The 27,310-nt window shown below is 39.7% G+C and overlaps 1 protein-coding gene and 1 long non-coding RNA gene across 7 annotated transcripts in view; one reads left to right on the forward strand and one right to left on the reverse strand.

The window, feature by feature from the left end:
* The window catches only part of ITPR2 (inositol 1,4,5-trisphosphate receptor type 2), a 264,932-nt gene that overhangs the window by 49,280 nt on the left and 188,342 nt on the right, over positions 1–27,310 (reverse strand). For 5 of the 6 annotated variants that reach the window (XM_046904326.1, XM_015291441.4, XM_015291434.4 and 2 more), the window contains 4 exons: positions 25,958–26,068; positions 19,811–19,906; positions 18,508–18,627; positions 531–638 (listed from right to left, as the gene is read on the reverse strand). In XM_046904326.1, coding sequence (XP_046760282.1) covers positions 531–638; positions 18,508–18,627; positions 19,811–19,906; positions 25,958–26,068 — 435 coding nt within the window. Of the gene's footprint in view, positions 1–530; positions 639–703; positions 4,190–18,507; positions 18,628–19,810; positions 19,907–25,957; positions 26,069–27,310 lie in introns of those variants that run through there. The other variant, XM_040705808.2, reaches the window with a different exon arrangement.
* On the forward strand, positions 22,304–27,183 carry LOC124417415. The gene is made up of 3 exons (XR_006932180.1): positions 22,304–22,856; positions 25,837–25,903; positions 26,501–27,183. It is a non-coding gene; the product is annotated as an uncharacterized LOC124417415 (long non-coding RNA).

A 27,310-nucleotide genomic window follows, 5' to 3' on the forward strand; every position in this document is an offset into this window, starting at 1 on the left:
ATGTGAGCAGCAAAAAGATTGGCGGCTAGCACAGTACACATAAGGGTGTCAGCAGAAGCCTACCTCAATGGCAGCCAGGACAATATGGACTTAACCATGCTCTTTTAAACAAAAGCCATACTGAATGTCTACATTGATTCAAAACCTCTTCGTACTGCAGCTAAACTTTTCATTTGGTCACGTAGCATCAGTGGCTTAGAACTCATGATTATTTATTTGAGTGATGTACCGTACAAGATTATTCTTGACTTCATGGCACAGGTACTATCCACAGTCATTATTCCCCTAACAAAACATGTCCAGTAACACAAAAGAAAGATTTTGTAAAATGATTACTTGGAGCTACTTTCAATATAGGTACATTCCTTTTTCTCCCATAGCCAAAAGCACAGCACTTAACTTTCTTCTTCTCATAAATAATCTATACATTTGATTAAGCTTTGCTTTTCAGAAGTCTGAAGAGAGTTGACATGCCCTGTGCAAGATGCAAACTTGTTTCATACTCAATCTTCTAGACAGCAATTCTTTACCTCTATCTGTGCTGTATGATTGGCGTAATGGCTCAAGGCTTCATCTCCTTCGTCTGGATCTGACCCTGGCTTCAGCATCTGCTGCAGTGTTTTATTGTGACGAGCCAACTAGAAAAAGAATAAAAATCTGATTTATGTCCTACTGCTATGTTTTTGACTATATCGTCTCCACTTAACTAACACAAACCCTCCTCCCCCCATTCCCATATACTTACATGCTCAACCCAGTGGGGCACTATCCACAGATAACAACAAAAAATGTAATCACTTGAGAACAATAGAAATAATTTAGTCTTAAAAACTTAGCAGCAAGTCATTGGCTGAGATTTACGGGTGGCAACCTTGCCAGCATCCTAGATGGGTTTTGGAGGGTGTCTGACAAATTAAAAAAAAGATGATTGAATATTTCTTTTGACTTAAGTTTTGACATCATACAATTTGAATAGTTCCAAATAGGTAATTACATATACAATTAATTTTTTTTCTGTTATTTCACGTGGCTAAGCTATTCTTCACCATGTTCTGGCATGGCATTTCAGGGCTGCCATGACAACACAGGTAACTATTTCAGAGGCAGCTGGACTTCAATACCAGGCAGATATTTTCTTATTCTACAGTTTATATACTTAGCACACATACACACATAAATAGGCAACTCCTCATAAAAACTTTTACAAAATTGATACATTATATGATTCATAAAATATATCCAATCTTGCTGGATTGGAAATATTTGTAGTACTCAAAATTACACAAAGTTTAATAATGACAGTATCAAAGTTTAATAATGATGTCTCTTAGGTCAGCAAGAAACAAAGACGTAATCAGAGAGCATAAGGAAATGTACTAAACATGCAGTTTTCTCTACATAGGAGAGTGGATTTCACATAGAAACTCTGAGGTGTTTCACCAAGATTACAGATTTTCCCATTTTAAGGTGGAGGAAACTGAGACATGAAAATAAAAGGCTTACAGCCATGATCTAGGTCATAAACATAGCACAAACATCAGTACAACAGACTAGACACAGACAGTGGAAATGACTGCAGGAACAAGGGTTTAGACTGATGAACACCACATGTGGCTAAGAATTGTACTAAGTGAAATAAAGCAGTATGCTGAGGAATTAAAAAGCAATTATAAATCTACAAAAAGAGTGTCAGAGATCAAGTCTAAAAGTAACAATGGAGCTAAATAGATATCATAATAATTTAACCAAAATACGATCACACTTGTTCCTAAGTTGTTTGCAAGTCTCACCATCTTCTTTTTACCCAAGAATGGTGGGAGCAAGGTACATACACAATTAATTCTATTTAATAAAACTAATCAAAATACATTTTCTTCTGAATTTTGATATAAGCTTATTAATTAAAGATAAATATTAAATGAAATATCCAAACCAAACAGAATACCTGAAAAGAATGTTCTAGAAGTATGAATGTATTTGTTACCAATTATTCATGGACAGAAATCTGCTTGGAACTTCTAGTAAAGCACTGAGCCAATGTGGCAGAACATCAGTCTTTTAAAAAGAGTCACGAGCAGATACCTCAGGGACATATGTAAAAATCATAGGGAGGACAACTGTAGAGCAATGTTCTTTCCATCACCAATAGATGTCTGTTTTAAATACCTACTTTTTGCTTTATCTAGTAAATATATAGATAGTCTCATTACCTACACTTTGTCTTACACATCTTCCACTTATTTTAAAGGCTAAAAGGAATCAGGCATACAGCCTGAACTAGTCTTTGCAATATGTCCACGACAACTGTTTAGAAGGAAAACCTGAATTAATTTTCTACAGGTATCTTGCACTCCCCTCAATACATGCACCAGCATCATGAAGAAACAAGACGGGCTTGTGAAAACAAGGTAATTACTGCTTAAAATCTGCCCTTAAATAGTGCTACTACTTTTGCCTTTCAGCTTTATTGAATGTCCCTGAAGAAAGGGCAAGCAAGAGCACCCATTCACATCCACTGTATCATTCATCATTCTGTACACTAATGTCATGTCCTCTCTTACTTGTGCCTTCCTTAAATTAAAAAAATCCCTCACTTTTACATCCTTTCTCAAACAGAAGACTCTCTGCTACTCAATTATTTTAATTGTCCATCTCCAAATGCCATTTACTTTAGCTATAATTCCTAAGATACAAAAAAAAAGACAAGACAGAATGCAGTCACACCATGCTTAGAGTGAAGAATTAGCATAAATAGAAGCATATATATTCCCTTGTTTTATTTTTCATATACTGCAACACAGAGGAATTTTTCTTGCATGTTGATCGCTTTTCCCTAATGTCAACCATTTAGATTATGAGCCTTCTGATAAATGATAAATTAAGGATGTATCGATAATTCTTCTCATATTAAAAAGACAACCAGTTTGGAGAAAGGGACACATACAGATTCATAAATTCACATTAGTACTACAAAACTCCTCATTCCTAAATATATTTGAATGTGTACAAAGACTTGGAAATACCACTTGTAAGACATACGAAATCTTAAGATACCAATTCTTGATCTGCTTTTAACTGTCTATGGCTTTTAATGTAAAAGTATGTCTTGAAAAATGTCAGTAACAAAAGTTCCCTTACCACATGTGCTAGAAGGGAAAACCATCTTAGCCTTCCTGTGACGTAGTGGGACTGACCAGTACAGCACACCGACTTAACAGACTGCTGGTGATCTGAGACAGAACTGATGCATTGCATATTTCACTATCGGGTTTTAAGTGAACAACAGCCATGTACTTTAAAACCACGAGACTGTCCTGAACCGCTGTGTGCACAGAGTCTTGCACCACATATAGCTGGGGCTTCCTGACCCTAGCATTAGACAAAATGATCTGAAGAACAGGTCAGAAACTCCTGCTCTGGAGTTGCTGGCCAAGCTGGAGGAGGTACAGTAGATTTTAGAAGTGAAATCTATCTAAATCTGTCAACAGTAGTGCTAGACCACAAGTGCTCATAACATCATTTCTTTCTACCTCCCATCTCCTTGTATCCACTGACCTCCTGCAGTCTACCTACACCTTTCAGAGAGTAGTCTCAGGGTGAAAGGTAGTTCTCTATTTTCTTCTTGCACTGTAGTTCTAATGCATGGTGGATTCCTCCACATTGCCACAATAGTAAGTGTTGATAATATTTCTGAATTGTCAAATATACATCAGTGAAAGAATGGTGTGAATAGCAATCTTTGAAAACTCAGACGTAAAGCATAGGCCCACAGTAAGACGCAGAACTGCTTAATAAAGGCTACGTTATTTGGCAAATGCAGTGTTTTCTGAAGCGGTGATTTCATATCTTTCCTTTGACTTGCAATGAACTCAAAGGCAGACATGGGCAAGTAGGACAGTGTCAGCATGCTGACCTCCTGACCAGTACAGAACTTTTTCTGAGATCAAAGAAACAGCAGTGAAAATAGCAATGTAGTGACAAACTGTAACGTAAAACATGAAAGGCTTATCCAAGCTGGTAGTACGCTCTAGGTGCCAGTCTGTGACTGGCACACAAAAACTGTGCAAGCTCTGACTGACTTTTTTTCACACTTAACTCCTGTGATGTGGTTGTGTTGCTCCTGAAGTGCCTCACAAGCCTTCTGGGGCAGCTGATGGACAAGACACGAGATGGGCACGGACTGTAGTGACTGCAGGAAAAACCACAGCCCCGTTCAGGTTTGCAAAGCAAAGCTCAAAAACGTGCAGCGAGCATAACTGATACAAAACAAAACCTTTGCTAGAGCCTGAATCTGCAGAGAGCCTGAAAAAAATCACCTCCGAGGAGGGAACTCTCTCAGTTATTCAGTCATCTATCAACCATGCCAGTGATGATATTTTAAATGTCAACACTGTACTTTACTACTCACAAAGGCATTTAAGGAAGAGGAAGCAATAACATATAATGGAGCAGTGATTTCCAAAGAGGGGAAGTGTAAGGCAATATCTGTATCAATAAAGATCATTTGGCTTTCCAGTCAGTTCCCAGGGAAGGACTGCTCTTCATCTTGAAAGACCTCTGCTTCAAAAATTTGGAAAATACTGTAATAAACATCAGAACAAAATGTGAAAGATTTAGAACAGATTGAGAACACCGGTGTCATTAATAAAGAAAGACTAGAGAGGAATGACAGAATTACAAGTAATACTCAGTCTGAACTCCTCATACAAAACGATTATAAAATCACATCAGATGGTCATTTGGGATTACACGTATGATCAGCAGCATGGAAGAAGACAGCAGACATTTTTTGCCATCAACAATAAGGCATTTCTTGCAAGCATTTTATTTGAGAGGTTTTCTGAAACATAAATGCAGTTATTTTAATGTTCTCAGTGAAAAAAGTGATTTAAAGCCGTGAACTTTCATGTCATCAGACTCTCAATAACTCATTGACTTGGCTACTAGATCAGCATGGCAAAATATGTAGGTATATATGCATGTGTCTGTAGAAAAACTGCTGAGAAAAGACAAAGTAACTTTCCATTTTTCATTATCTCTGTAAAACACAGACCCCTTCTGTATTTGTATGCAGACAGGTCAGTCCCTGGTCCTAACTCAAATGCTGTAGCATAGTCTGCACTGGAGGCTGACCCAGTACACAGCTGAGAGTTGCCAAAATCCCTGCCAGTTTTACCAGGCTTTGCTTTGGGCCCCCAAAAGGACAGGAGTCCTATAAATACGAGCTAGAAACAGCAAGCTGAAAACTGTGAGATCTGTTTATATCAATTTCACTCGCTAGCACTTTGAGACTACCAAATGTGTGGAATAAGGATGATATTTATGACTAGAACAGCACAAAGAGATCTAAATGGGTGAAGCTTAGTGCCTTGTAAATAGGTATCATTTTCGTGGAAGAGTCAGTTTACTGGTAAAATGTGAAATGTGTTACATTCATTCTCTAGAAAAGGCCAAAGAAGTACTGCTATAAGCTCTGGATAACTGCCTGAGAAACACAAACGAAGGCACAAATAGTTTCTGTGCCATGAAACACTTTATATTTAAAGCAGTCCTCTTCAGAAGTATTACAAAACTCTAAAAACTAGAGAAGAAAAATTCACCTCTGTATACGTTACACTTGCCACTATTCCTCTTGAATTTTTCCTCCTACCCATGAAGGCAGCAGCACAATCTGCTCTCTGCTGGGGACTCTCCTGGCTCTCAGGCAGGCCTGGAAGGGCAGGGCAGCAGTTGGAGAGGGTGCTGACTACTGGGGCTCACAGCAGCGAGGGAACTGGTCAGGCTTGCAAGCTGCAGCACTGTGCCCTCTCTTCCCTCACCCCAGGCTCCAACTTCAGGGGTCAGTTGGCCTTGCCTGGCATGCCAGTGCACAGAGAGGCCGCTGGACAGTCCTAGAAGGCCATGACCTGTAGACCTTGGGCAAAGTGAGGCAAGAGCTGTTTGCAAAGGCCTGATATGCAATGAATGAGATCAGATAGATTTGTTGTAAATTATCTTCATACCTATTCAGCAATCAGACATATTGTAGCATAATTCACAAGCCTAAAAACCACCTGTCTTTCACCAGGGAGAAAATAGACAGAATCTAACTTGCAGCGAGAGCAGAATATCCTATCTATTCAGACTGGTTTCACCTTGCTGTGCACCGGCTTGTGCTCATTTACAGCTGCAGTCCCTTCCTCTCTTCCCCGAGTCCCTTGGCTCCCAGAGCCAGGCAGTGTGAGATCTGGCACCACCAAACCCGCTCAGCAGGGTAAACCCCAGCCAATCCCACCAAACACTTCATTTTCTACTTAGAGAGAAAGAAAGGTTAAAAATCTGCCTGAGGACTGACAAGAAAACCCCTGAGGACTGAGAAACAACGCAAAGAGGGAGTCAAGGGAGTAGCAAACAGAATGGTCGAAACCCACGACTGGACAGGAGACAGAAAATGAGATACTCTTCCTCTGAGTGTCAGGGCCTTACCGCACTGCAGCTCCCTGCCCAGGGCAAACCAAACCGCTCATATTCCAGTGGTAAACAAGGAGAGAGAGAGAGAGAGAAAGCAAAGAAAAAGGAAATGTCATTTTAACTATAGCTGAGCAGAAATTTTTATTCCAGCTGTCTGTACTAACAGTAGTAACAACTTCTCAACTCCCCATGTTCCAATCAAAATTGAATGGTGCTTTCTGCAATACATAGGGCAACTTCCTTTCCAGAAGTCATTACAGTTTTATAGAGCGGCACCTTTGCACTCTACCACAAAGCAATCTGTTAACAAACATTAGGAACAGCAGGGATGGAGCAACGGGAGACTCTCAAATCAAGTATTCATTGATTTCATTTAGATGATTATACTGTACAGAGCAACCAAAAGGGTTTCAAGTTAATCTTCCCCTGATGGCTTGCGGTACATGAATAGGGCCCTGGGTGGTCCAGACTCTGGATTCTGTTGCTAGGTCCTCCACAGCCTCGTGTAACTTCCAAGGCATCACCTCTCCTAGCTGGCCTCCACGTGGCATGCCCTAAAATCTGTGGGTAACAGTGAACTACCTCATATGGTAAGAAGAAATAAAACACCTTGACATTATTGCGTAAGAGAAACCATCACAGTTAACTGATCTCTATCACTATTATGTTTGCAGCCCCCACAGTAATTTTATTGCTATTTCTGATGTGGTTTTGCTGTTCTTTTATCCTTGATGAAAGCAAACAGAAGACAAAATGACTTGCAAAAATTTCAACAAGCTTTACTTCCATTTGTCTTCTTTACAATTTCTTTCAAAGGCAAAGCTTACTTGCAAAAAAAGAGAGAGAGAAAGTACTATGCATGTGGGGAAAGTTCAGATCTGCTGACAAAATGTGTTGAAACAAAACAAAATTAACCTGGGGGAGGAGGGGTGTGCAACACCTCTTAAAGATACACATAGACTGTCATGGACAACGGCGTCAAAATGAGCCAAATTTGTTCAGTGCATACATGGGCCACATCTGTTTTTTGGTGTACACTGACTGTACTGAACATAAGATGTGGACAGATTCAGTGTTCCAACAGTATGAGACAACTGTACTTGTAGATAGCCTCCTGCAAATACTGTAAGCAAAATTTGGGGGAGTACAGGAAGCAAGGACATACGGAGACAATGGAAGTGTCAGACGTGATTATGGGAAGATAACAAGATAGCTGAATGGAAAAGGAAGAATAGACCTTTACCTTATAATAAAAAAAACAAGACTTCAGCCACATACAAACTGTATAAAAGGCTGACAACACTGCACACAAAATAAGACCTTATTAATACGCTCATTAACATGGTACAAACTCAGTCTGACAAAGACCTATAACAGCAACAAAGCAGCAAGTATATGGATCCCAAAGCCATAGAGCAAGAGAACTGCTCCCCTCTGAAAGCCACCAACGCTTTACACACATACAAAATAAATACATAAACTTGAGATAAGAGAGCTGTGAATGACATGGCCTTTGAGGAACTCACAAAAATCCTTTTTGCTTGCTCTCAAGCACTCCATTTCCAGCTTCTCTTCTTACTCAGAACAAATATCAGCAAAATATCCATCTACTGCTATCTAACACATGGCTTCTACAGAAAGGAAGGCTAGCTATCCACACAAGCAAAAGGAGAAACTGCTTATGACAGATGTCTTTAAGCCTTAGAAATGACAGTATTTCCTTATTTCAGCCATAAGAACAGAATCTGACTGCCAGACAACTTCCCTTCCTCTGGCACCAAGTGCAGAGGAGAAAGTAACTCATGGCTTAATACTTTCAGAATGGGCTCAAACTTTTCTCCAAAGTCTAACCAAACTAATCAGCCTTTGACTTGAAGCATGAGACTCGCACCATCTCCAGGTCCCTCCTCAGGTTTTCCCACCCTTAAGCTTCATTTCAAGCACTCGCAGAACAGTTCTATTGTGTATTTTGTACATTGTGACTCCCTGATCTGGATGCGGTTCATCGGCCCAGTCTGTGGCATACCCACCAGCTCTGTTTCATGCTCTTACATCTTGGAAGAGTGGCACTGTACAAGTGGTTCTACAAGCTCAGATAAGTCAGCTACCAATCTTCAAGGCAGCTCAGTAAAGAGGAGTGAATCCTCAGTCAGCCTCCACAATTAAAACATTCGAGATATGGTCATTACATGGCCCTCATACTTGTTATATCTATAGTGAAGCAGTAAGTCTCTTCTTGGACAGGTGTTTTCATAGCACACAGAAAACTATAACCTTGTCATTCAGGGTCAAAATCATATCAGACTAAAGTAGCACGTAAGCAGCTGAAGCTACAAGCTCTCAAATTCACAAAAGACATGCATTTTCCAGTCTTTACAGGGGTCTTCATACCTTGTGGGGTATAAAACAGGACAGTTGCCAAGTATGGAGATGGACTGCGAATGAGAGATGTCTCCTTTCATATAATTACAGTGGTGAGATTTTCCAGTTTTTCCAATCCTGCTGTTGAACGTTTGCCCAACCCTCCAATTAGCAGGGAAAAATGTCTTTAAAAATAATTTAGGGTGTAGGAATAAAGAGAAGAGAAGTTAAAATAGCAAAGTGCTCTTTCCAACTCTGTATTATGGCTACTATTCTCAGGAAAACAGTTTCACCTGGTACTCATGAAACAACAGAACAAGGTGGGAGATCAAAAAGAGGGAAAAAATTCATCTCAGTCCTTGTGAAATGATCACAAATGTTGCTCTACCCAACCAACTAGCAGCTAAATGGTGCTCTGCAGGCAAACTCACACCAAGAAAAGTCTGGAAAGTCCAAGTTCGTTTAAGGCAACCACAAACCATTCACTAAACAAATGTTGAAACTCACTGGTCATACATAATGTAGCAGAGAAACTGTTTTATTTCTGGATACTTTTAATCAGTAACTCCTACAGTTGCCCCAGAAAAAGTGCAAAGTGGACCTCAGTTTTATTCTTCTGTGCTGTGTTAAATAAGTGAAACAAAGAGGAAGGCAACTAAGGTAGCAAATTCAGATCTTGTCTGTTCTGGAAAACTCTATGATGACAGCGATATCTAATTAAATTATGACATCAGAGGAGATGAGAATTAAGACTGAGCAACTGTGAGGAACAGACATATCTTGATATTCTGATTAATGCTCTTTATTTTTGTTAACCTATAATTACATCAGTGACTATCGAACAATTTAGAGGGGTAAGAAAAGTATGTCTTTCTCAGAGAAGACATCTCCCTCTGTTTTTAATTAAGGTGTAGGATTTCACCATGCAGATATCTGAGGTCTATTAAAACTACTCTGATAATATTAAGTAAGAACAGACTTCACTTTCATGATATTTCCAAGGCTACCCTCACTTCCCTTCAAAACAAACAAACAAAGCAAGTTCCTCCTAGCTCTGAATAAAATGCTTTAGCTGTGCTTTATATATCAGAAAAAGAGCACTTTGGTTCATTTGAAGGTCACCTCTAATGGAAAAGTCCCAGTTCTGTGCCCAGAGTAAGCCTTCACCTACAGTAGATGACTACAATTCAACACTTCGTGTAAGACAGCTTTCTTAATAAGGGGTGTTTGCTGCGATCTGAACAAAGAAAGTACCTATATTACATACATTTCTAAGCAGACAACATGTAAGCACTGCAGTTGAGGGCAACAGAAAGTGCAGTTTACTTTCAAGAGTGATTTTGTAAAGATGGCACTGTGTGGCTCCACATTTATCATCTCTCAATGGCTCCTGGATTGAGTTTACTCTTTACAAATTAAATGATTTTTATTTCAGCATAACTCTCCTGAATGTAAACTCAATTGAGAAGCTTTAAGGCAAGCTATGCTTTTTTTTGGCCCATATATCATCACTCTAACGAAGCCTGTGTATACAAGATGCAAAGTGGGGAGCTCGAAGGCTAGGTGTAAAGTTTGAGAACAACAAGGTTAAGTTCTCTACCAGTGTAAATGAGCATCACTTGCCTACCTTCAGTGGAGATATTCTCACACAGACCAGCTGAGGATAGAGCTAAATGAAGACTCCTTAAAATCGGAAGCTAACTAACTGCCCTGCTGGTGATAAAGAACCAAAGGAGAATTGAAGTCATTCTCCCTGGTCCATGCTGCTTCAGAGAGTAATAAAAAGATAGGATGTTTATTACTAATGCAGGATTGTAAATGGAGCCTGAGAGCAGAAAATATCTTAAATAAGACCATGTCATTCTCCCACAGCCAATTTTCAGGGTAAAACCACAGACTAATGTGAAGATTTCACAATACAGACATTTGACAAATAAAAGATGCTTCTTCTGGTCTAACGTTTGGGCCTCAACACCAATACAACATGTTTCCCAATGACAAAAAAATCTTGTAAACCACAAGGCACAAGGACACAGGATTACAGAAGTTAAAGATAGAAGAAGAAAGCCACAAAACAGAAATATTAGGACCACCTGTGCATTAGTGAAACGTTCAGCCACCACAGCCAAACAGGATACATCCCTCATTAATATTACACATAATAAAACTCACATATACATATAATATTCACTTGATCTTACTCTAGAGCTGTAGACATTAAGCTAATGGCCAGCCTGCAGTAAAAAGCTCCAGCCTGAATTCCAGCAGCTCCTTGCAACCCAAGTCAACAGAACTCCAGTAGGAAACAGAAGTCCCTGTGTATCTCTCTGTCAAAGTCATGGCAGTGTTCTGAGGAAAACGCTTCCAAGGAGAAGGGGAGAAAAAGAAAATATCGAAGGACAAGTTGCCAAGGCTTTAGCCTGAGACCTAACAACGAAGGACAAGTTGCCAAGGTTTTAACCTGAGACCTAACAACAGCCACAGACATTTGTTTAATGTTTCAGTTGCTCATTAGTGTCAAGCCCCTGCAGCAGCCTCCATATTGTCTCTCTATATTGCAGCTGGCTAAAGGTAGAGTTATATACCATCCTAATGAGCCACAAGGAGGGTGATGTGCGTCATTGGTTTCTGTTTCAATCTTGGCAATCTAAGTGTAAAAGCCTTGCAACAGATTCTGATTCTGCTGACATTTAATTAGCCAGTGTCATTTTGATGCCATAGCCTGTCTCATCAGGATGATAACTACAAAACAACATGTGGAGCATAGAAGTTCTATGAGAAGTTTCAGGTCTGGCAGCCAAGGATACGAGTCCCCTGACAGTCACAGTTCCTGGGACTGCTCCCCATTAGCCCTTTGTTTTGGCACTGCTATCAGCAAGAGTTTCGTTGTTCAAAGAAAGACACAAAACAACAACAACAAAAAAAGCTGCAAGTCTCAGCAAAGACTTAAAAGAAAAAAAAACAACAACAACAAAAAACAAAAAACCCATCCTTGAGCTCCAAAAATTTCATGTCCTGTGAAAGTGAGCGTCCTTACTGCTCAAACTCAGAGTTGTTTATACTGACAGATAGATTTAACATGAAGGATAGGTTTGATCACTCACTGGCCTCAAAAGGTAGCCCCATTTAGTTAAGTACATTTAGCATGTTTCATCAGGTGCCATCAGGTGCTTGGGAAGATGATCTCCGAGAACGCTTGAAAACTGCTGCTGCAAAGATCATTCATATCAGCTACAAAGTTTGGAAATAGCCACTGTGATACAAAATGCGACTGGATCTATTTTCACTCAAAATAACCAGTGATGCTGGTACAGTACATCCATTTACACCAGACAAGCTCAGACTTTTTTGCATTTGGGTCTTTTTTTCCAAAATCCTTATCTCACTTACTGAAGACGCCACTGTTTTAGAGTTCACCAATGAGAAGTTTATGAAAAGCCAAATGAATTAAGCCAAAATGTTCATGGAACAGAATCAACTTAAAATTTTTGTCAACAGAGCCTCATGCTTTTTGAAGACAGAACCTTCTGGGGTTAATGGGCCACAGTCCCATTTTTGAGCTAGGTGTCTACCACAGGATTGGCAGAAAGAAGCATTGTTGGTCAGCAGGTCTAAACATTCACAAAACAGTGCAGTCACATAAGACCTCAGGTCTTCTGGAGAACCCTTGCTGGAGCTGAAAGCTGCTTCCCAACTACCTTTCAGAGCCAAGTGCTCTGGGAACTCACAGTTCCAATGAGGAAGGGGAGATCTCTTTTAGATAAAAGCTACTGGCTACAAATGAACATGCAAACATGCACGGGAAAGGGGAAAGACTGTTCATGCAAGACTTTTGTACTTGGCTCCTGATCATATATTTTCCAAGGTATAACAATGATGTTATTGTTTTAGTCATCTCATCCCCACTGTGGACTGCTGGGGTGGTAACTGCTTCTAGCCATTCCCTATCCTGAACAGCCTTCCAGCTGTTTCTTTGCTGTCTTTTTGCTTATAGAAGGTGCTAGTGAATGCACACTATTAAGTAATTTGTTTCTGTTTTCTTCACCATTCATTCTTTATGAATAGTCAAACATCACTTAAAATTTATCCCTGACTGCAGCCAGATTTCCTTCATGCAGAATACTATTTTTCAGCTTGAGGCAACCCTGTCAGTTCAGAAAGCTTTGGAGTCTCACACCGAAGGACAAGCTACAGGCACTGATCCTATCTCATATCTGGAGGAACATATTCACACTGATACTTCTCATGCTCCCCAGATATTAAACCATGGAAAATCTGCTCACATCATTTTCACTAAGTTATTTCAAAGGAATCTTTTGTCCTGACTTGAATTGTATGCCAATCAAGACAAGTGGATGTGTATTAGAATTTATAATCTTATAGCATATATAATCTTATAGCATATATTTTAATAAATATATTCTATTCTATGTGCACACATACACAGACACAAAAGAGAAAAGGAGGAACAAGGGACTAAGGTCATCTGTCTAAATGTGAAAATACAGCCCACTGAAGGAAAGCCAGCAGCTGCTTCATGCTACAACACCAAAAATAACTACCCACAAAAAAAAAAAAAAGAAACCAGAAGCCATCCAGTATCCCTCAGCCCATCTCACACTTATATGTTATACTGTGAAAACTCTTCTTGCCTTAACAATCCATAATATTAGCAGTGCAGAAGAGTTTATTTGAAAAATATATTTTACAATGATTTCTTTAAAAGACTCTTGGAGTATTAATGTGCTCAGTGATTATGCACTTCTCAACTGTCAACTGTACTAGCTATTAAATGCCAATTTTCCTCATTAGTAACATAGCTGGGATCAAGTGAGCATAAGAGGAAACCCAGTGTAGCAGTTAAGGCAAGGCACCGGGGATCAAGCAAGCTGTCTTCTCTTCCCATGATGGCTAATGACTTGCTGTCTACACCTGCTTCTGGCTTGGTGTCTTTATCTGTAAGACTGGATAATACTACCTACACTACAAGAGGGGGAAACAAAATTAACTACAGCTTTTAACTGCTTCAAAAACCATGAAAGGCAAAGCTAATTCTTCCAGAATTACTATTATTATTGTAATTTCTCTGTTCCATTGTAGAGAGCCCAAGAACTATGTGGATCCAGGCACAGCATTGATGCAGAAAATAAAGTGGAAGATACAGATGGTGTGATAAACAGAAAGCCACAGAAACAAAGGCTTTGTGCTTAAGTTTCTCCTAGGTGAATGTACTGTATTCAGGCCTCGTTATCAAACGATTTCAAGTGTCAAAAATATCACCTTGTAAAAATATAGCCTGTAGTGCACCCCTACTCCTGAGCTGTAAATTGATGTCACCATTGTTACCAATAATATCTCCTATTAAAAAAAGTCTAGTTAGTAATGATTCCTCATTGTGCCTACACCAATATGCAGTTAACTACATGAAGTAAACAGGCACTAAGGTTATTTTGATAAAGTTTGCAATATTTGATAAAGAAGTATTGATTATGCTATTAATGTTCTTTATACAGACAAATCTATTTGGCTGAATGACTTATTTTGCTCAGTTCATTTAATATTTGCCCCTGAAGGAAAGGTGTATGACTTACTTCCCCCAGCTGCTACAGTATGCTTAGTAGTACATGCAGCAGGAACCTTACAATTCACAGCCAAATCCTGCTTCTTTTACATTTATTTTAAGAATTTATTGACGAAAGGGAACTTCTAACTACACCAGTCTACCAGAATATAGGCTCGATCGAGTTCACGTTCATTTATTCTGTATACCCGCGTTGATAACAAGCAGCATTAACTTCTTCTAACCTTATGGGTAGGAGGAAATGGTTTTTCATTAAGTTTCAGTGCCCCTAGGAAATTATCATATTTATCTAAGTAGTTTCTCCCTTGGGATTTAAATAAAACTTTAGCTTAATCTCATAGAGATCCCTCCTACTCACCTGGAGGCTACAAAAGGACAAAGGTGGAATTTCAAGACCTATGCTCCTTCTCCAGCAAGACACTAAAGTATGTGCTTAAGATTAAGGAACATTTTGCTTGTCTGAGAGCCTCAGAACATGTATCATAAAAGGGATGCCACACTAGGTCATACTCCATACCCCTGCAAAAGCTTTGGGAATGAGATGGAAGGAGTCACAAGGCATTGAAAATTTTGTTGTAGTACTACAGTTTGCTTCCCTACCTCCTACCCACTCACACCCTTTTAGATCAAGGATATGTCTACGCAGTTCTACAGCAGATGACAGTGCATTCTTTGCAAGCTGACTAGAAGCTATGTAAATTTATATAATATTCTCTGAGCCTCGTGAATAAACTCATTCTGAAAGGCACAGTGTATTTGCTAGGGCTCTGTGCTTGATTTAGAGAGTTTGCAACTAGCTGAAAAACAGAGAAGCACTCCAAAGTATTTGCAGTTAACAGAAGTACATAAATACATGCATGCAAACTATAGAAGGCTGTGGTTATAACCAGTGCATTTTCCTATTTTATAGTAAACATAAAGGGGTCACAAACTTCACAGAAATCCTGTTAACTCTAATAGAGCATTTGTAGTTTACAAACTATTGAAATACTTTTTTATAACTAAAAGCTAGGAAGCTCGGGCAGTCACCAGAAAAGTGAGAGATTTTTTTTGTCCTTTTATGATTTCTTTTTTTTTTTTTTGTAGCCATAAAAAACTTAATTCTCCTATTCACCTCTCAGTTGCAGAGGCATTAGTGTAAGTATTGAACTATTGTGCACTACCATGTCAAAAAGCTTTTGTAAACTCTACACAGACATCACATAAAGATGAAGTCTCTTTGAGGATGGCCTTACTAGCTTTGCAAAACAAAGCATAACCTGCTTTAACAGGATCTTTTAAAAAGGACAGTAATAAAAACACCACACCAATCTTTTTTGACTGAAGCTTGAAAAGAACTGATGGAACTATCTGTAGCACATCACGGGTATTCACCCGAGACACTACTGTAGGAAATTAGCACTGTCAAGTTCAAGGCTTTGCTCTGAACATGACATTTGAACAAGACACAGAAAAAAGAATCTTCTCCATGGATTTTCAAGATAATTGTGACCTGCCTTCATCCAGGAATAATAGGCTTTTTTTTAAAGGACGTAACCTCAAGCACCAGCTTGTGTCTCCTCCACAACTGGCTGCAGAAGAGCTACATCTGGAATGAGCCCCTGCCCCAAAGCCAGGCTGCAGAGTATGAGTGCAAATCAGGGTAGTTCCTCATGGATAATCCAGTTCTGTTTTCTCTCAGTGGTGCTCCATTCTCCCCTCTGCTCATAATATGTTGAACAGAAAAAGTAGAGAGTAGCAGTGTCCAGACTGCCCCTAAGTCAGTGCAGGGGATGCAGCACAACTATTGCACATGGCAGGATGGATGAGGATGAAAATATTGAGGGAAGTAATGAAGACAGAGAAACATGAGGAAGTGAAGTGGTAACTGTCATGACACGGATATTTAACAGCCAATATCTTACCACCGTGTCCCAGGCTCTCTGCATGTGTGTTTTTGTGTGTACATGCACATGCATATGCGTGCCTGCATGTGCATTTGAGGTAGGAATTGGGTGATTTAATAACAGAAATCTCAGCTTTGCTTGCAACATATTTAAAAGTTTCTATGCACTGCAGGTGAAGCATTTACAAGAATGCCTTTTGCTTCTGGTAAAATCAGCCACAGGAAGAGCAAGGAAGGATGTAGGGGTAGCAAAATGCAGAACCCATCAGAGTCCTGAAAAGTGCAACGACAAAAACTGAAAGTCTGGGCTCCCCAAAATAAACTGTCTCTGTTTGAAGGCTCTAACAGCAAAAAGAGGAACTCTTGGTCTTGATTCTGCTATTACAGAGGCACCAAAAGGCTGTAACTAAAGCAAGTAGTCACATGCAAGTGTCAGGAGAGTGATGGACGAGACATGTTGGTTGTAGGAAAAAAACAACATCAGGTGGACTCTGAAACTGTAAGGAGTACAGCAAAGAAACACTATGTAAATTAGGTTGGTTAAGCCAAGTGGAAGGCCAGCTACCAATAAGCACCTTAGACACAGCAAAATAGAAGGGGGTATTTAGAGTGGAGCCAGAAAACGAACCCTGCAACAATGGCTTTACTGAGGAGGGACCAAGTACATATCCTGCCCATCCCAGAGTGAGTGAAAGGGCACAAAGAGAAAGAGTTTGGGGTCAAGGACCAGCAGTCCTTTGCCAAGAATCAAAGCTTTTCATCAGCAGAGGAGAGGGAAAGGCCCCACATTGCCTGCCCTTTCATTGCTCTGTTTTGATAGTGGGCTTGACATGGCTGCAAAGCTATTGTAAACAGACACATGCATAGTTACAGAAATGTGAGAAGATTAAAACAGTCATTTTTGTGAAAAGATAGTTGTTTTAATGGTGTACAGAGCCGATCATGCTCAATCATTTCATTCTATAGAGCTGGATGGAGAACAGTAAATTGCTGCCATGAGCTTTATGTGGCCAAAACACCCACAACAGATGAGGCATTTAGAACAGCTACGTGGAGGGGCTTTGTGGGCCTCCCCAGCACATGAATAGGGGCAGAATTTATTCTACACCTCAGCTAACTCATGTACCCTTAGGAGTGACCTCTCTGCTAAAATGATCCCAGCAGGTACTACATACATAGTTTTAGAGCTCTATTCTACTCCAGAAAGATTATTTCCCACAGTCATGAACACTGTTAGGTCATTTAACGTGAGCTGACATAAAATACCAACATTGTGATTTGTCAGATTTGTAAATTTTCATTACAAGCTTTGATACTAGGAATAAATAGTCATACAAGGTAAGAAGCTAAATTTCCTTTCAAAAATTGGCCAATCTTTGACAAGTATCTTATGCACAGTCCTACATACAGCACAAGAGTACAACGTGGTCACCCATAACAACATAATAACAAGACTTAACTACTTAAATATGCTGCAAGCATTTGAGCACAATTCAGTACCTGATTTTCCATTCCTTGCTTGAAAAAAATATTGTATAACACCATTGTAACTAAAGATTTTTCTTCTTTCATTGAGCGTTTAAATCCTTACACTTAACAAGTATAATTAATAAAGAATATTCCCTCATTTCCCGTAAGAGATAGATAAGAAACTGCCTCTTGGTAAAATCATTTTTAAAAGCATGGCCCTTCCTGAAACAAAAAATGCTATCATTTATGATATGATAAAATTCATGTGGTCTTCATTTTTTTTCAATATTCTTAACACAATTGAAAAATAAAGTAAATTTGATAGTAAAGGAGAAAAGAGTAAAAAGGCTCGATTATTCTTATTAGCCGAGTAAAGACTATATCTCAAATAATCTGAATATTTTCAACCCAAGTTCACTTGATAGCCCAACTGAAGCTACTAATTAAAATGTAGAAATAACAACTTGATTTATATAAATGAGATGTTAATGTTAAAGAAAGACAAAACTAAGTGTACATTAATTGCTTTGCTCTACATTGTTATTTCACACAAATAGTGCCTACCAAATTACTCAGAATGCCACCTCTTATTCTGATGCTGTTTACTTGTCCTGCTATCAGCAGCACTGCAATTAAGGTCATGTTGTACAAAAATGTAAGACAGAAATTATAAGAAAGGATATTGGATCAGACAGGTTTTGAGTGGAGTTTAAGCATGCAGTGCTCTTCTGGAAGCAATTGTACAACAAATACGGAATACCTGATGTGCCAAAATATAAATATTATGGCCAACATCTTTTGGGGAGATGCCATCATCTCCGTTTTCCTCCTCATGGTCACATTCTAGGCCTTGGTTATATGCATTCTTCATCACATCCACCTGCAACACAAACCAAATTGAGATGAAATAACTGACATTCTCAGGGAAAAAAGCACACGATGTTCGAACATATTCACTTTGTTCAGCCCAAGCTTGGATGGGTGCCCTGTAGTTCTGAAAGAAAAGCAAGCAGTCTGAGGTACACCTTTTGAATAAAGAAGAGTGTGAAGTATTTATGAAGCTCCAAAGTGCTACACTTCTTGTCAGCACAACTTCTTTAACCACGAGAAAGGAACAGGAACGCTGAGTCTTTGTGAGCAGGTATTTTCACAAATGCTTTTAAAGACAGATCAGCAGATATCACAGGCAATGTCTTTCGGCACTTACAGTGCAGACACAATCCTTGTCTGGCTACAGCAGGCTGCACTGTAACTCGGAGCTCTCCATATAGTGTAACAGAAAAGAAATAATTAAACCAAAAAGAAAAGTGAGGCACAGATCTGAGCAGAGTGCTGGTATAATTCCAAAATACACAAAAGTCTCTTGCAGGACAAAAAGACAAAAGTCCTCAGTTGCCCATGCAGGGCCTGATCTTGTAGTTGTACGCTAGGGATGACCTCAGTGTGCTGACATGCCACCGAAGCACTGACTCCCAGAAGCCAGCAGATCACTGGGCTCCATCTAAGCACAGGGGCTGATGCCCACGTATTTCCCCACAAAGCAGATTTCCCAGTCGCTGTTTGACTGGAAACAATTTCTCCAAACTTCCAATCGATTCAAAATTCCTGGAGACCTAAACAAGTACCGTGCTTGTTCTGTAACACAGCAACAACTGTTGGTAACTTGTTTGTAACTCGTTTGTTGATGAGACGTGTAAATACACACACAGACAGACAAACGCACATGCATTTCTGTTAGCACTGTTTCACAAACTGCTCAAGCTTAATTTCCCAGCCCCTGACAAAGCGTACTTGAAGACAGTCTACCAGGGTAGGATAATTTAGTTAGGAAACAATTACAGAAAAGTGCTTGGAACGGATAAAAATAATGAAGTCGTAAAGACTGAAATCATGCGTGCTTGATCCATTTAAAGCACTTTTCTGTGAATTAGTACTATCTTGATGCGTTGTGTCACTGTATGCTGCCAACGCTCTTCAGTTTAGATGCAGACCATTTTAAAATGTTTTAATGACAGATTTTTTTTTCAGCTAGAAGATTTATGAATATTCAGAAGTTTTCTCACCAGTTCCTTCGGTCTCATGTTGAAAAGGATTCTTTCCGCATTCTCACTGTCTTGCCTGCTTTCCATAATAGCCAGCAAAAGCTTGGAGGCATTGTTCTGGAGATACAAAACCAAGTTAATGCAAATTTAAAATCTATTTCATGGATTAACGATCCTTGCATTTGTTTTAATTGAAATTACTAGGACCAGTTTTTTAGCGGATACGATTTTGAACTACTTCATCTTTTATTTTACTGGCATATTTAATAGGGCTTCTCTCCCATTTTAATGTCAGCATACTGTAAGGCTAACAAATCCTGCATGCCATGTGGGAAGAAGCATTTTAAATATTGAACAATTCTGACTCAAATATAGAGTTTTGTTCTAAAGAACGAGAAACGAAATCCTGTTTCCCTCTCTTTTTGCTCACCTAGCCATTTTTACCATGGCATTCTATTAAAGCAATGCTCAGCACAGGTAATTACAAAACGCATTACACAAAAGGCTTCATCATTCAGGCAGTTTGCCTTCCCCTTTGTTTTTTATAAATGCTAAGTGGTTATTATTTAACAGACTCTAAAACAAACTGTTTTCACACATGCTTGAGACTTCATTTCGCCATCAAATATTCCAGGGGGGAATGTATAAAGATATCCTTTGCTCTGTCAACTGTCCACTTCTGTCTGAGATCTCTCCCACCAATTCAATACTATGAACTTCAGCAGGCATTATTCAGTAGCACCCTCGACTTTGAAGACCTGTCTTACTTCCAGTAACATCAATTGTGAACAGGAAAGAAAGAATGGTTTGAGAGGTTTAAGCATCTTAACCTAACAGGCCTCAGTGTACAACTGTTCAGTTCCTAGCTCGGCCAGAAGCTTCCTGTGTGATTCTGGGTAAGTTTGTTTCACTTCTCTGTAACTCAACATCTTGGTGGAGGTGGCAGTACAACAGCTAAATCGATCGCACTCATAAACTGAGGAGACACCATGCCCACGCTCACCTGTTTGCTGGGCCTTCCTAACTACTTCAGCTTTAAACAGGGTTTGTATATCCAAGTTTTGTTAACAGAGCTGAAAATGTGGAACATCAGATGCCAAGAAAAGAAAATAATGTATGGAAATCCAGCCAAATTTGTACAATTCTTAAGTATTTTTGAAACTATAATTTGAATACTGTACCGCAGAAACTCGCCAGTTTCACAGCTAAAAGCCTGCAGGTTTTCTTCTCATTTGGCACAGAATCACAAAATCATGTAGGCTGTACAATGAAGTCATGTATTCAAGGCTCTTCTCTGCACTGATCTTTCAGCAGCCCCAGTCCCTGCTCACAGCTCCTGCTTAGGGCTGTGTCAAGCTGATGTCCAAAGATCATAGAATCATAGATTGGCCTGGGTTGAAAAGGACCATAATGATCATGTAGTTTCCACCCCCCCTGCCATGTGCAGGGTCACCAACTACTACACCAGGCTGCCCAGAGCCACACCCAGCCTGGCCTTGAATGCCTTCAGGGATGGGGCATCCACAGCCTCCTTGGGCAACCTGTTCCAGTGCGTCACCACCCTCCGACTGAAGAACTTCCTCCTAATTGCTAACCTAAACCTCCCCTGTCTCAATTTAAAACCATTCCCCCTTGTCCTATCACTATCCACCCTCGTAAACAGCCATTCCCCCTCCCGTTTATATGCTCCCTTCAAGTACTGGAAGGCCACAATGAACCCCACAACCTTCCTGGGCACCAGTTCCCAGCTTCATTGACCTGCACAGGTAAATAAGTTTTTATTGTATCTAACCAGAATTTCCCATACTCCAGCTTGTGTTTACTGTTCCTTATCTTTCCACTATGCAACTCCAAGAGAATTCTGGCTCCATCTTCTCCTGGGGTCATTGCAGACAGCAAGAGGGCTCCTTGAAGCTAACTCTTGTGCAAGCTGAACCTCACTTCATGTATCATTTTTATAGCACTCCACTGGAATCACTCCAGTACATCAATGCCTTTCCTGCTCCAGAGAGCTCCAAAATGGGCAAGATATTTCAAACGCAGTCTAACAAGTGTCAAACAGATGGGAAAGATCACTTCTCTAAACCTATTACCTACACTTTTCCTAATACAGTCCAAGACATGGTTAGGTTTCTCTGCTGTGAGGGGGCACTGCTGACTGATGTTCAACTTCTCTACCAGGACAGCCACCTCTTTCTACAAAGCTACTTCTCAGTTAGTCAGCACCCAGCCTGTACTATTGTATTGGTTAATCCACCCCAGATACAGGACTTCATGTTTTCCTTTTTTCAAGTTCACGAGTTCTTGTCAGAGTATTTCTCCAGCCTGACAATGTATCTCTGAACAGTATGCTTCAGCACAGGGAACAACAAACACATTCAAGCAATTTACAGTCTGCACTTGCTCTTAGGTATTTGCCTAGGCTTGTGGAACATGGAGGGAAGGACTGCCTATTTTGAAAGGGACTGAAAGAGGAACTTGAGCAAAAGGGAGACTGAAAAGGGACTCAAGCTTATTGTAGGAAAACGTAAAATGAAAACAGCAATAGGACTGGCAAGGAAAAGACTCCAAGCCAGGGAACCAAACAGAATTAGGAACTATCTCCTAGGTCCTATGTCACAGCTCCAAGCCCAAGGTGGGATTCCAAAATAGGGCGGGTTTCCCCTGTTCTACTGGACCAACACCTGGGAGCTAGGCAAGACGTACATGGACAATTAAAATAGTGCTTTTATGTGCAACTGAGATATGTATGGAGTACCTCATAGGATGTGGAAATGGAAACATTTGCTACTGAAATTCAGAAAATGTGTGGAAATGAAATAAAGATTTGAGAATGCACGAGGAGAACTTGAAACAATTATATTAAGACATGGATTGAGAACTGGGGGACTGTAAGATTAAAAGTCAGAAGGAAAAGGAAGGGAAAGGGAAAAGAAGGAAGATTCATACACGACTGGAGAACTAGGACCTTCTGGGAGAGGAAACTGGAAGTTGAGTGAGAAGTAAGAAAAGAGGAGACGGTTTGCCGACAGTGATGAGATGAGGACCAAGAACAATGGATGAGAAGGTAAGACTGGGATCACTGAAGATGAATGAGACTCCCTATGTATTTTTTTATAGTCGCTCTTTTCTTTCTGAAATAAAATTAGGATCACCCACTGGAAAAGTCTAGCCAGACTCTAGCCAACTTACGTTGCAAAAGTTGAGTGTGCATATAAGATAAAGTGCTGAGACCAGAGCACTGTTCTGAAGAACTTGATGGTTCTAATTCTGCTGAAGAGTTCCCCTACAATGGCAAGCAATCCAAGTGTGGCAGCATTGGTAGGATCTCAAAATGAGTAGAGAAGGGGATGAGAGAGGCTGCAAGGTAGCTTGAGAAAGTAGAAGTGGAAACAGTGGAGGAAAGCCCCAGTCTACTCACTCACGGATGATAAGGGCTCTGGAGCTGTTACCAGAGCAGGCAATCCTAGGAGTAGAGAGAAGTCTACTGCTGCTTGTACTAAGTAAAGACAGAGGATGGATAGGACTTACTGTTGTTAACAGCCAGCTTTTTGCTACCAACTCAGAAAAAGTGGTGTGCCTATAAGTCCAGCAAGCGGGTACACCCTCTCATTTTTTGTCCCTAAGAAAGAAATTTCTGACTCATAAGTCACTTTCTCCTTCTCCTTCCCTATCCGATCACTTACACCTGAGTTCGAGATGCTAGTTTAACTCCTTGTTCCTCATTTTCTGCATGCTTTGAGATTCTGACATCATGATGTCAATTCCCAGGTATCAATAATGAAAAGAGGTCAAATACTTTGAAAATACAGTTTGAAGTTCCTTATAACACATTAGTTTTGTGAAAAATCAGCCCCTAGGTGCTATAAAATGAACATCCCAAATGCTTCTGGCCTTCATTTCTCTTTTCCTGGGTTCTCATCTCATACAACACTATGAGAAAAACAAACAAACAAATACCCCAAACCCATTCATATTAGTCTCTCCACTCTTTTCCAGTGAATTACATGGGTTACTAGAATGAAAACATCTCTTCATCCTTCCACTACATACAGTGACAGATATTGAGGTCATACTCTGTGCCAGGGCCTAATACTAGTCGCTAAGGAAGGCTGGGGTGTCATATTCAGAATAATAAAATACAGAACAGAACATTATCCATCTGTTCACTCAGTGAACATTGTCTATCCTGCTCACCAAATGATTCAGGAATCCAATGGAAAATATAATCCATGAAGATGTAATTAAATACCACATCACAAAGTGTGTGCAAAACAAGCCAAATTAGGACGGTATGGGAAAATATAATTCTTCATGGCCTTTGCTTTGGCTGTGGGGTATGCGTTCAGCATACAATGTTCTCTGAAAACAGTGTCTGAGTTTGTTTGTATGCGTGTGTGAGCCTATATACTTAAAATTTTGTATTTTCCCTGTAAAACTTCCATATTTGCAACTTCAGGGTTGCCTATAAGCACTGACAGACTGTCAATGTTAAACATTAACAATCTAATTCTTGATATCACATCCGGCTGAGTACTGTGTCCAGTTCTGTCCAGAATAATGTGGACTTACTGTCCAGCATATGGCTGTGTCAATAAGTGAATGGAGCATTTTTCTTTAGGAGCAGCTGAATGAGCTGGGACTGCTTGGCCTAGAGAAGGGAAGACTCATCAGAATCTTATCCGTGTGTTTAAATACTTGATGAGAGAGAATAAAGAGGGATCTATACCAAGCGACAGACAGGAGGTAATAGGTACAAATTAAAATACACATGAAATTGTGTCTAACAAAAGAAAATACTTTTTTACTCTGAGGTCAGGCAAATACTGGAAGTTTGCCCTGTTTGTGACATCTCAAAATGGCCACCTGCTCTAGCTGACCTTGCTTGGTGCTGGACTGTATGACCTCCAGATGTACCTTCTAACCTAAATGACCCTGGTTCTGTCAAATTAATATCAGTTCTACAGTTTGACCCGTTGGCATCATTCCTTACAACTTTTACTGTTTAAGTAACAGCGTGGCATACTGTGTCCTGTGAATATGGCCAAATTGGTCCTTGCAGCAATGCCAGTAAACTCCATTACTGGCAATTGCATAGAAAAGATGTTTAACAGATCTTCTCTAGCTTCACAACAACAGCAAACTGAAATGGCACTAGTCTTTACAAGGATTTAAATTTGGACTTCAAAGAACTATCTGTGAGTTCAAAGGTAAATGTCTGCTTAAGTGTTTTTCTTGAGGGGGGCCTGAATTATACTGCCATTCAATCATGTAATTACAGTTATTAAAATCATCTGTAAAACACTGTTGATTCAATGTTTCATTTTACATGATATACGGCTGTATTAATTATTTTATTAGACATTCACAATATTGCCAGTATGATGCAATGCAGCTACCGCAAAGTATTTGCTGGTTTGGGGGAGGAAACAAACCATCTGCAATGGAAATTCTTCATTCAGAAGGCAAGAAACAACAGTAAATCACAGCTCCTCCTGGACGTACTCTACCCTACTTGACAGACAGTAGAGCTGCAAAGCTCCTCTTTGCATGCAATGGCACACAGACCAGACAAACTTATCTAACTCCCCAGAGAATACAAAACAAAGTACAACCCCCCCCCCCCCCCCCCCCCCCAACTCTACACTTCACCTTTCTCTTCAGAGGATACTGCAAAGGGTAATAAAACACACTGTAACTGCGTTGCCAGATTTATTTGACATTTTAATTGCAGGTCATCTGATATATTACTCTTTTTCACAACATATCCTTGTCAAATATTTTTTAAAGTTCACAGAATCACAGAATTCAGTATGTACAGAGAATGAACGTTCCTTCCCCTTAATAGGATAGCTATTTATTAGAGATTTTATGTCCACCATGTAGACTCTTCATGCTAGCTATCTGTATCTATTTGATAGTATTCTTTAAAAAAAAAAAAAGCTGTGGGTATACTCCCAAACACAACTGAGGGTCAAAAGGCCCGTGGTAGAGGATCTTGTGCAGATTAAGTTGAGCTGAATTCATGTGCACCATTTGTCTTCCAGGGCTGCCGAGTATATCACACTATGGCAAGACTAAGTAAATGCCAGGCTGCCTGGAGCTCTTGCATAGGTATGTCTTCTATTATTACTCACATTTAAATAAACAAATTTACATTGACTGTACCTTTAGCTGAAGCACCAAGTCCATGCAGTATTTGCCAAGAGGGTTTATGTCATTCAAGATGAGTGCAATTATAATATCAATCCCATTCGATTCATGGGTAGCTATGCAGGTCTACAAAATAAGAGAAGAGAGTCAGAAGAGAGGGAAGGAGACTGAGAATTGGGGGGGAGTGGGAAAGAGAAAGAATATGCAGCAAATTTCCAAATAAAGGGTCCAGAACTTGGACGACCCTGCGACTGCCGAAGCAGAGCAGCCTGAAAACGTGCCACAAATGGTGCTGGGGAAATATGTAGTACAGAGCTAATCCCAACACTGTCAACAGTGAAGTATACAAGTGAGAAAAAAGCGGTGCAAGCTAAAATTTGCTTGCTGTGAAACACGCAGGATTAGGCACGAGGTGGTATAAGCTACAGACAACAGTCCATAGGAGCACTGCCAGATTTGGCTGAACACACAGACACAGAATCTTAAAAGTCATACTGGAATGTATGTAAAATAAATGTCAGTTGTGTAAGCCTATGGTATTTTTTTCTTTTCAAATAGATTCATTGGACAATATGAAAGGAAAAGCTTTCCAGACAGAGGGAAAAAACAAACAAACACAAAACAAACAGATGAAAATGACAGTGCGGAGCATTGGTCACCAAAACACACCGTGTTAGATTTGCAGATGGTTTAAACAAGTATCACTCTAATCCTGAGTGACTTCCCAGCAGGTGAGCCTAAGTAATTAAGCCTTAATAATCATTCCCTTCCATTATCAGTAAAGTTAGTGAACAAGTTAGCTTGAAAACATGGATTCTTTTTTTATTTCCATTGAAATTATTATTTCTTACAAATATTTTTCCCATTCATTAATGGATCAAATATGACTGTGTAGAAATTTGCCTACTAAAGGATTTTTGGTTGCTTGTTTTAAAGTATTAATTAATGTCAATTGGTAACCAGCAACAGTAATAGAAGCGCTTTGCACTTCATTTATGTATGTTAATGAAGGAACATTAATACTGCATGCATTCCTTCAGCTGTCCTTAGTATCAAGAATAGATTGTGTCTTTGTAATTTTGCCCACTGATATTTTCCCATCATTAATCCATATTGAAAATTCTGATATTTCATCCACTGTGACAACTTTACTACAGTTCTCCTCAGATCAAATACAGCAGCATGTAAGTACACTGCATATCTGTATTGCCTCAGAATAGCACTGAAGACACAGTTACCAACAGCCACAACTCAAAAGGCTGCATCGATGAAGGCACAGAACCATGTATTTCATTAGAAGCATGGTCTTTACCCTCACGTATATTCCTATTGATATCCTAATTAAAGATGCCAACAGGTAGCACAACA

The sequence above is a fragment of the Gallus gallus genome, chromosome 1 (assembly GCF_016699485.2).
Source record: "Gallus gallus isolate bGalGal1 chromosome 1, bGalGal1.mat.broiler.GRCg7b, whole genome shotgun sequence".
Lineage (NCBI taxonomy): Eukaryota > Metazoa > Chordata > Aves > Galliformes > Phasianidae > Gallus > Gallus gallus.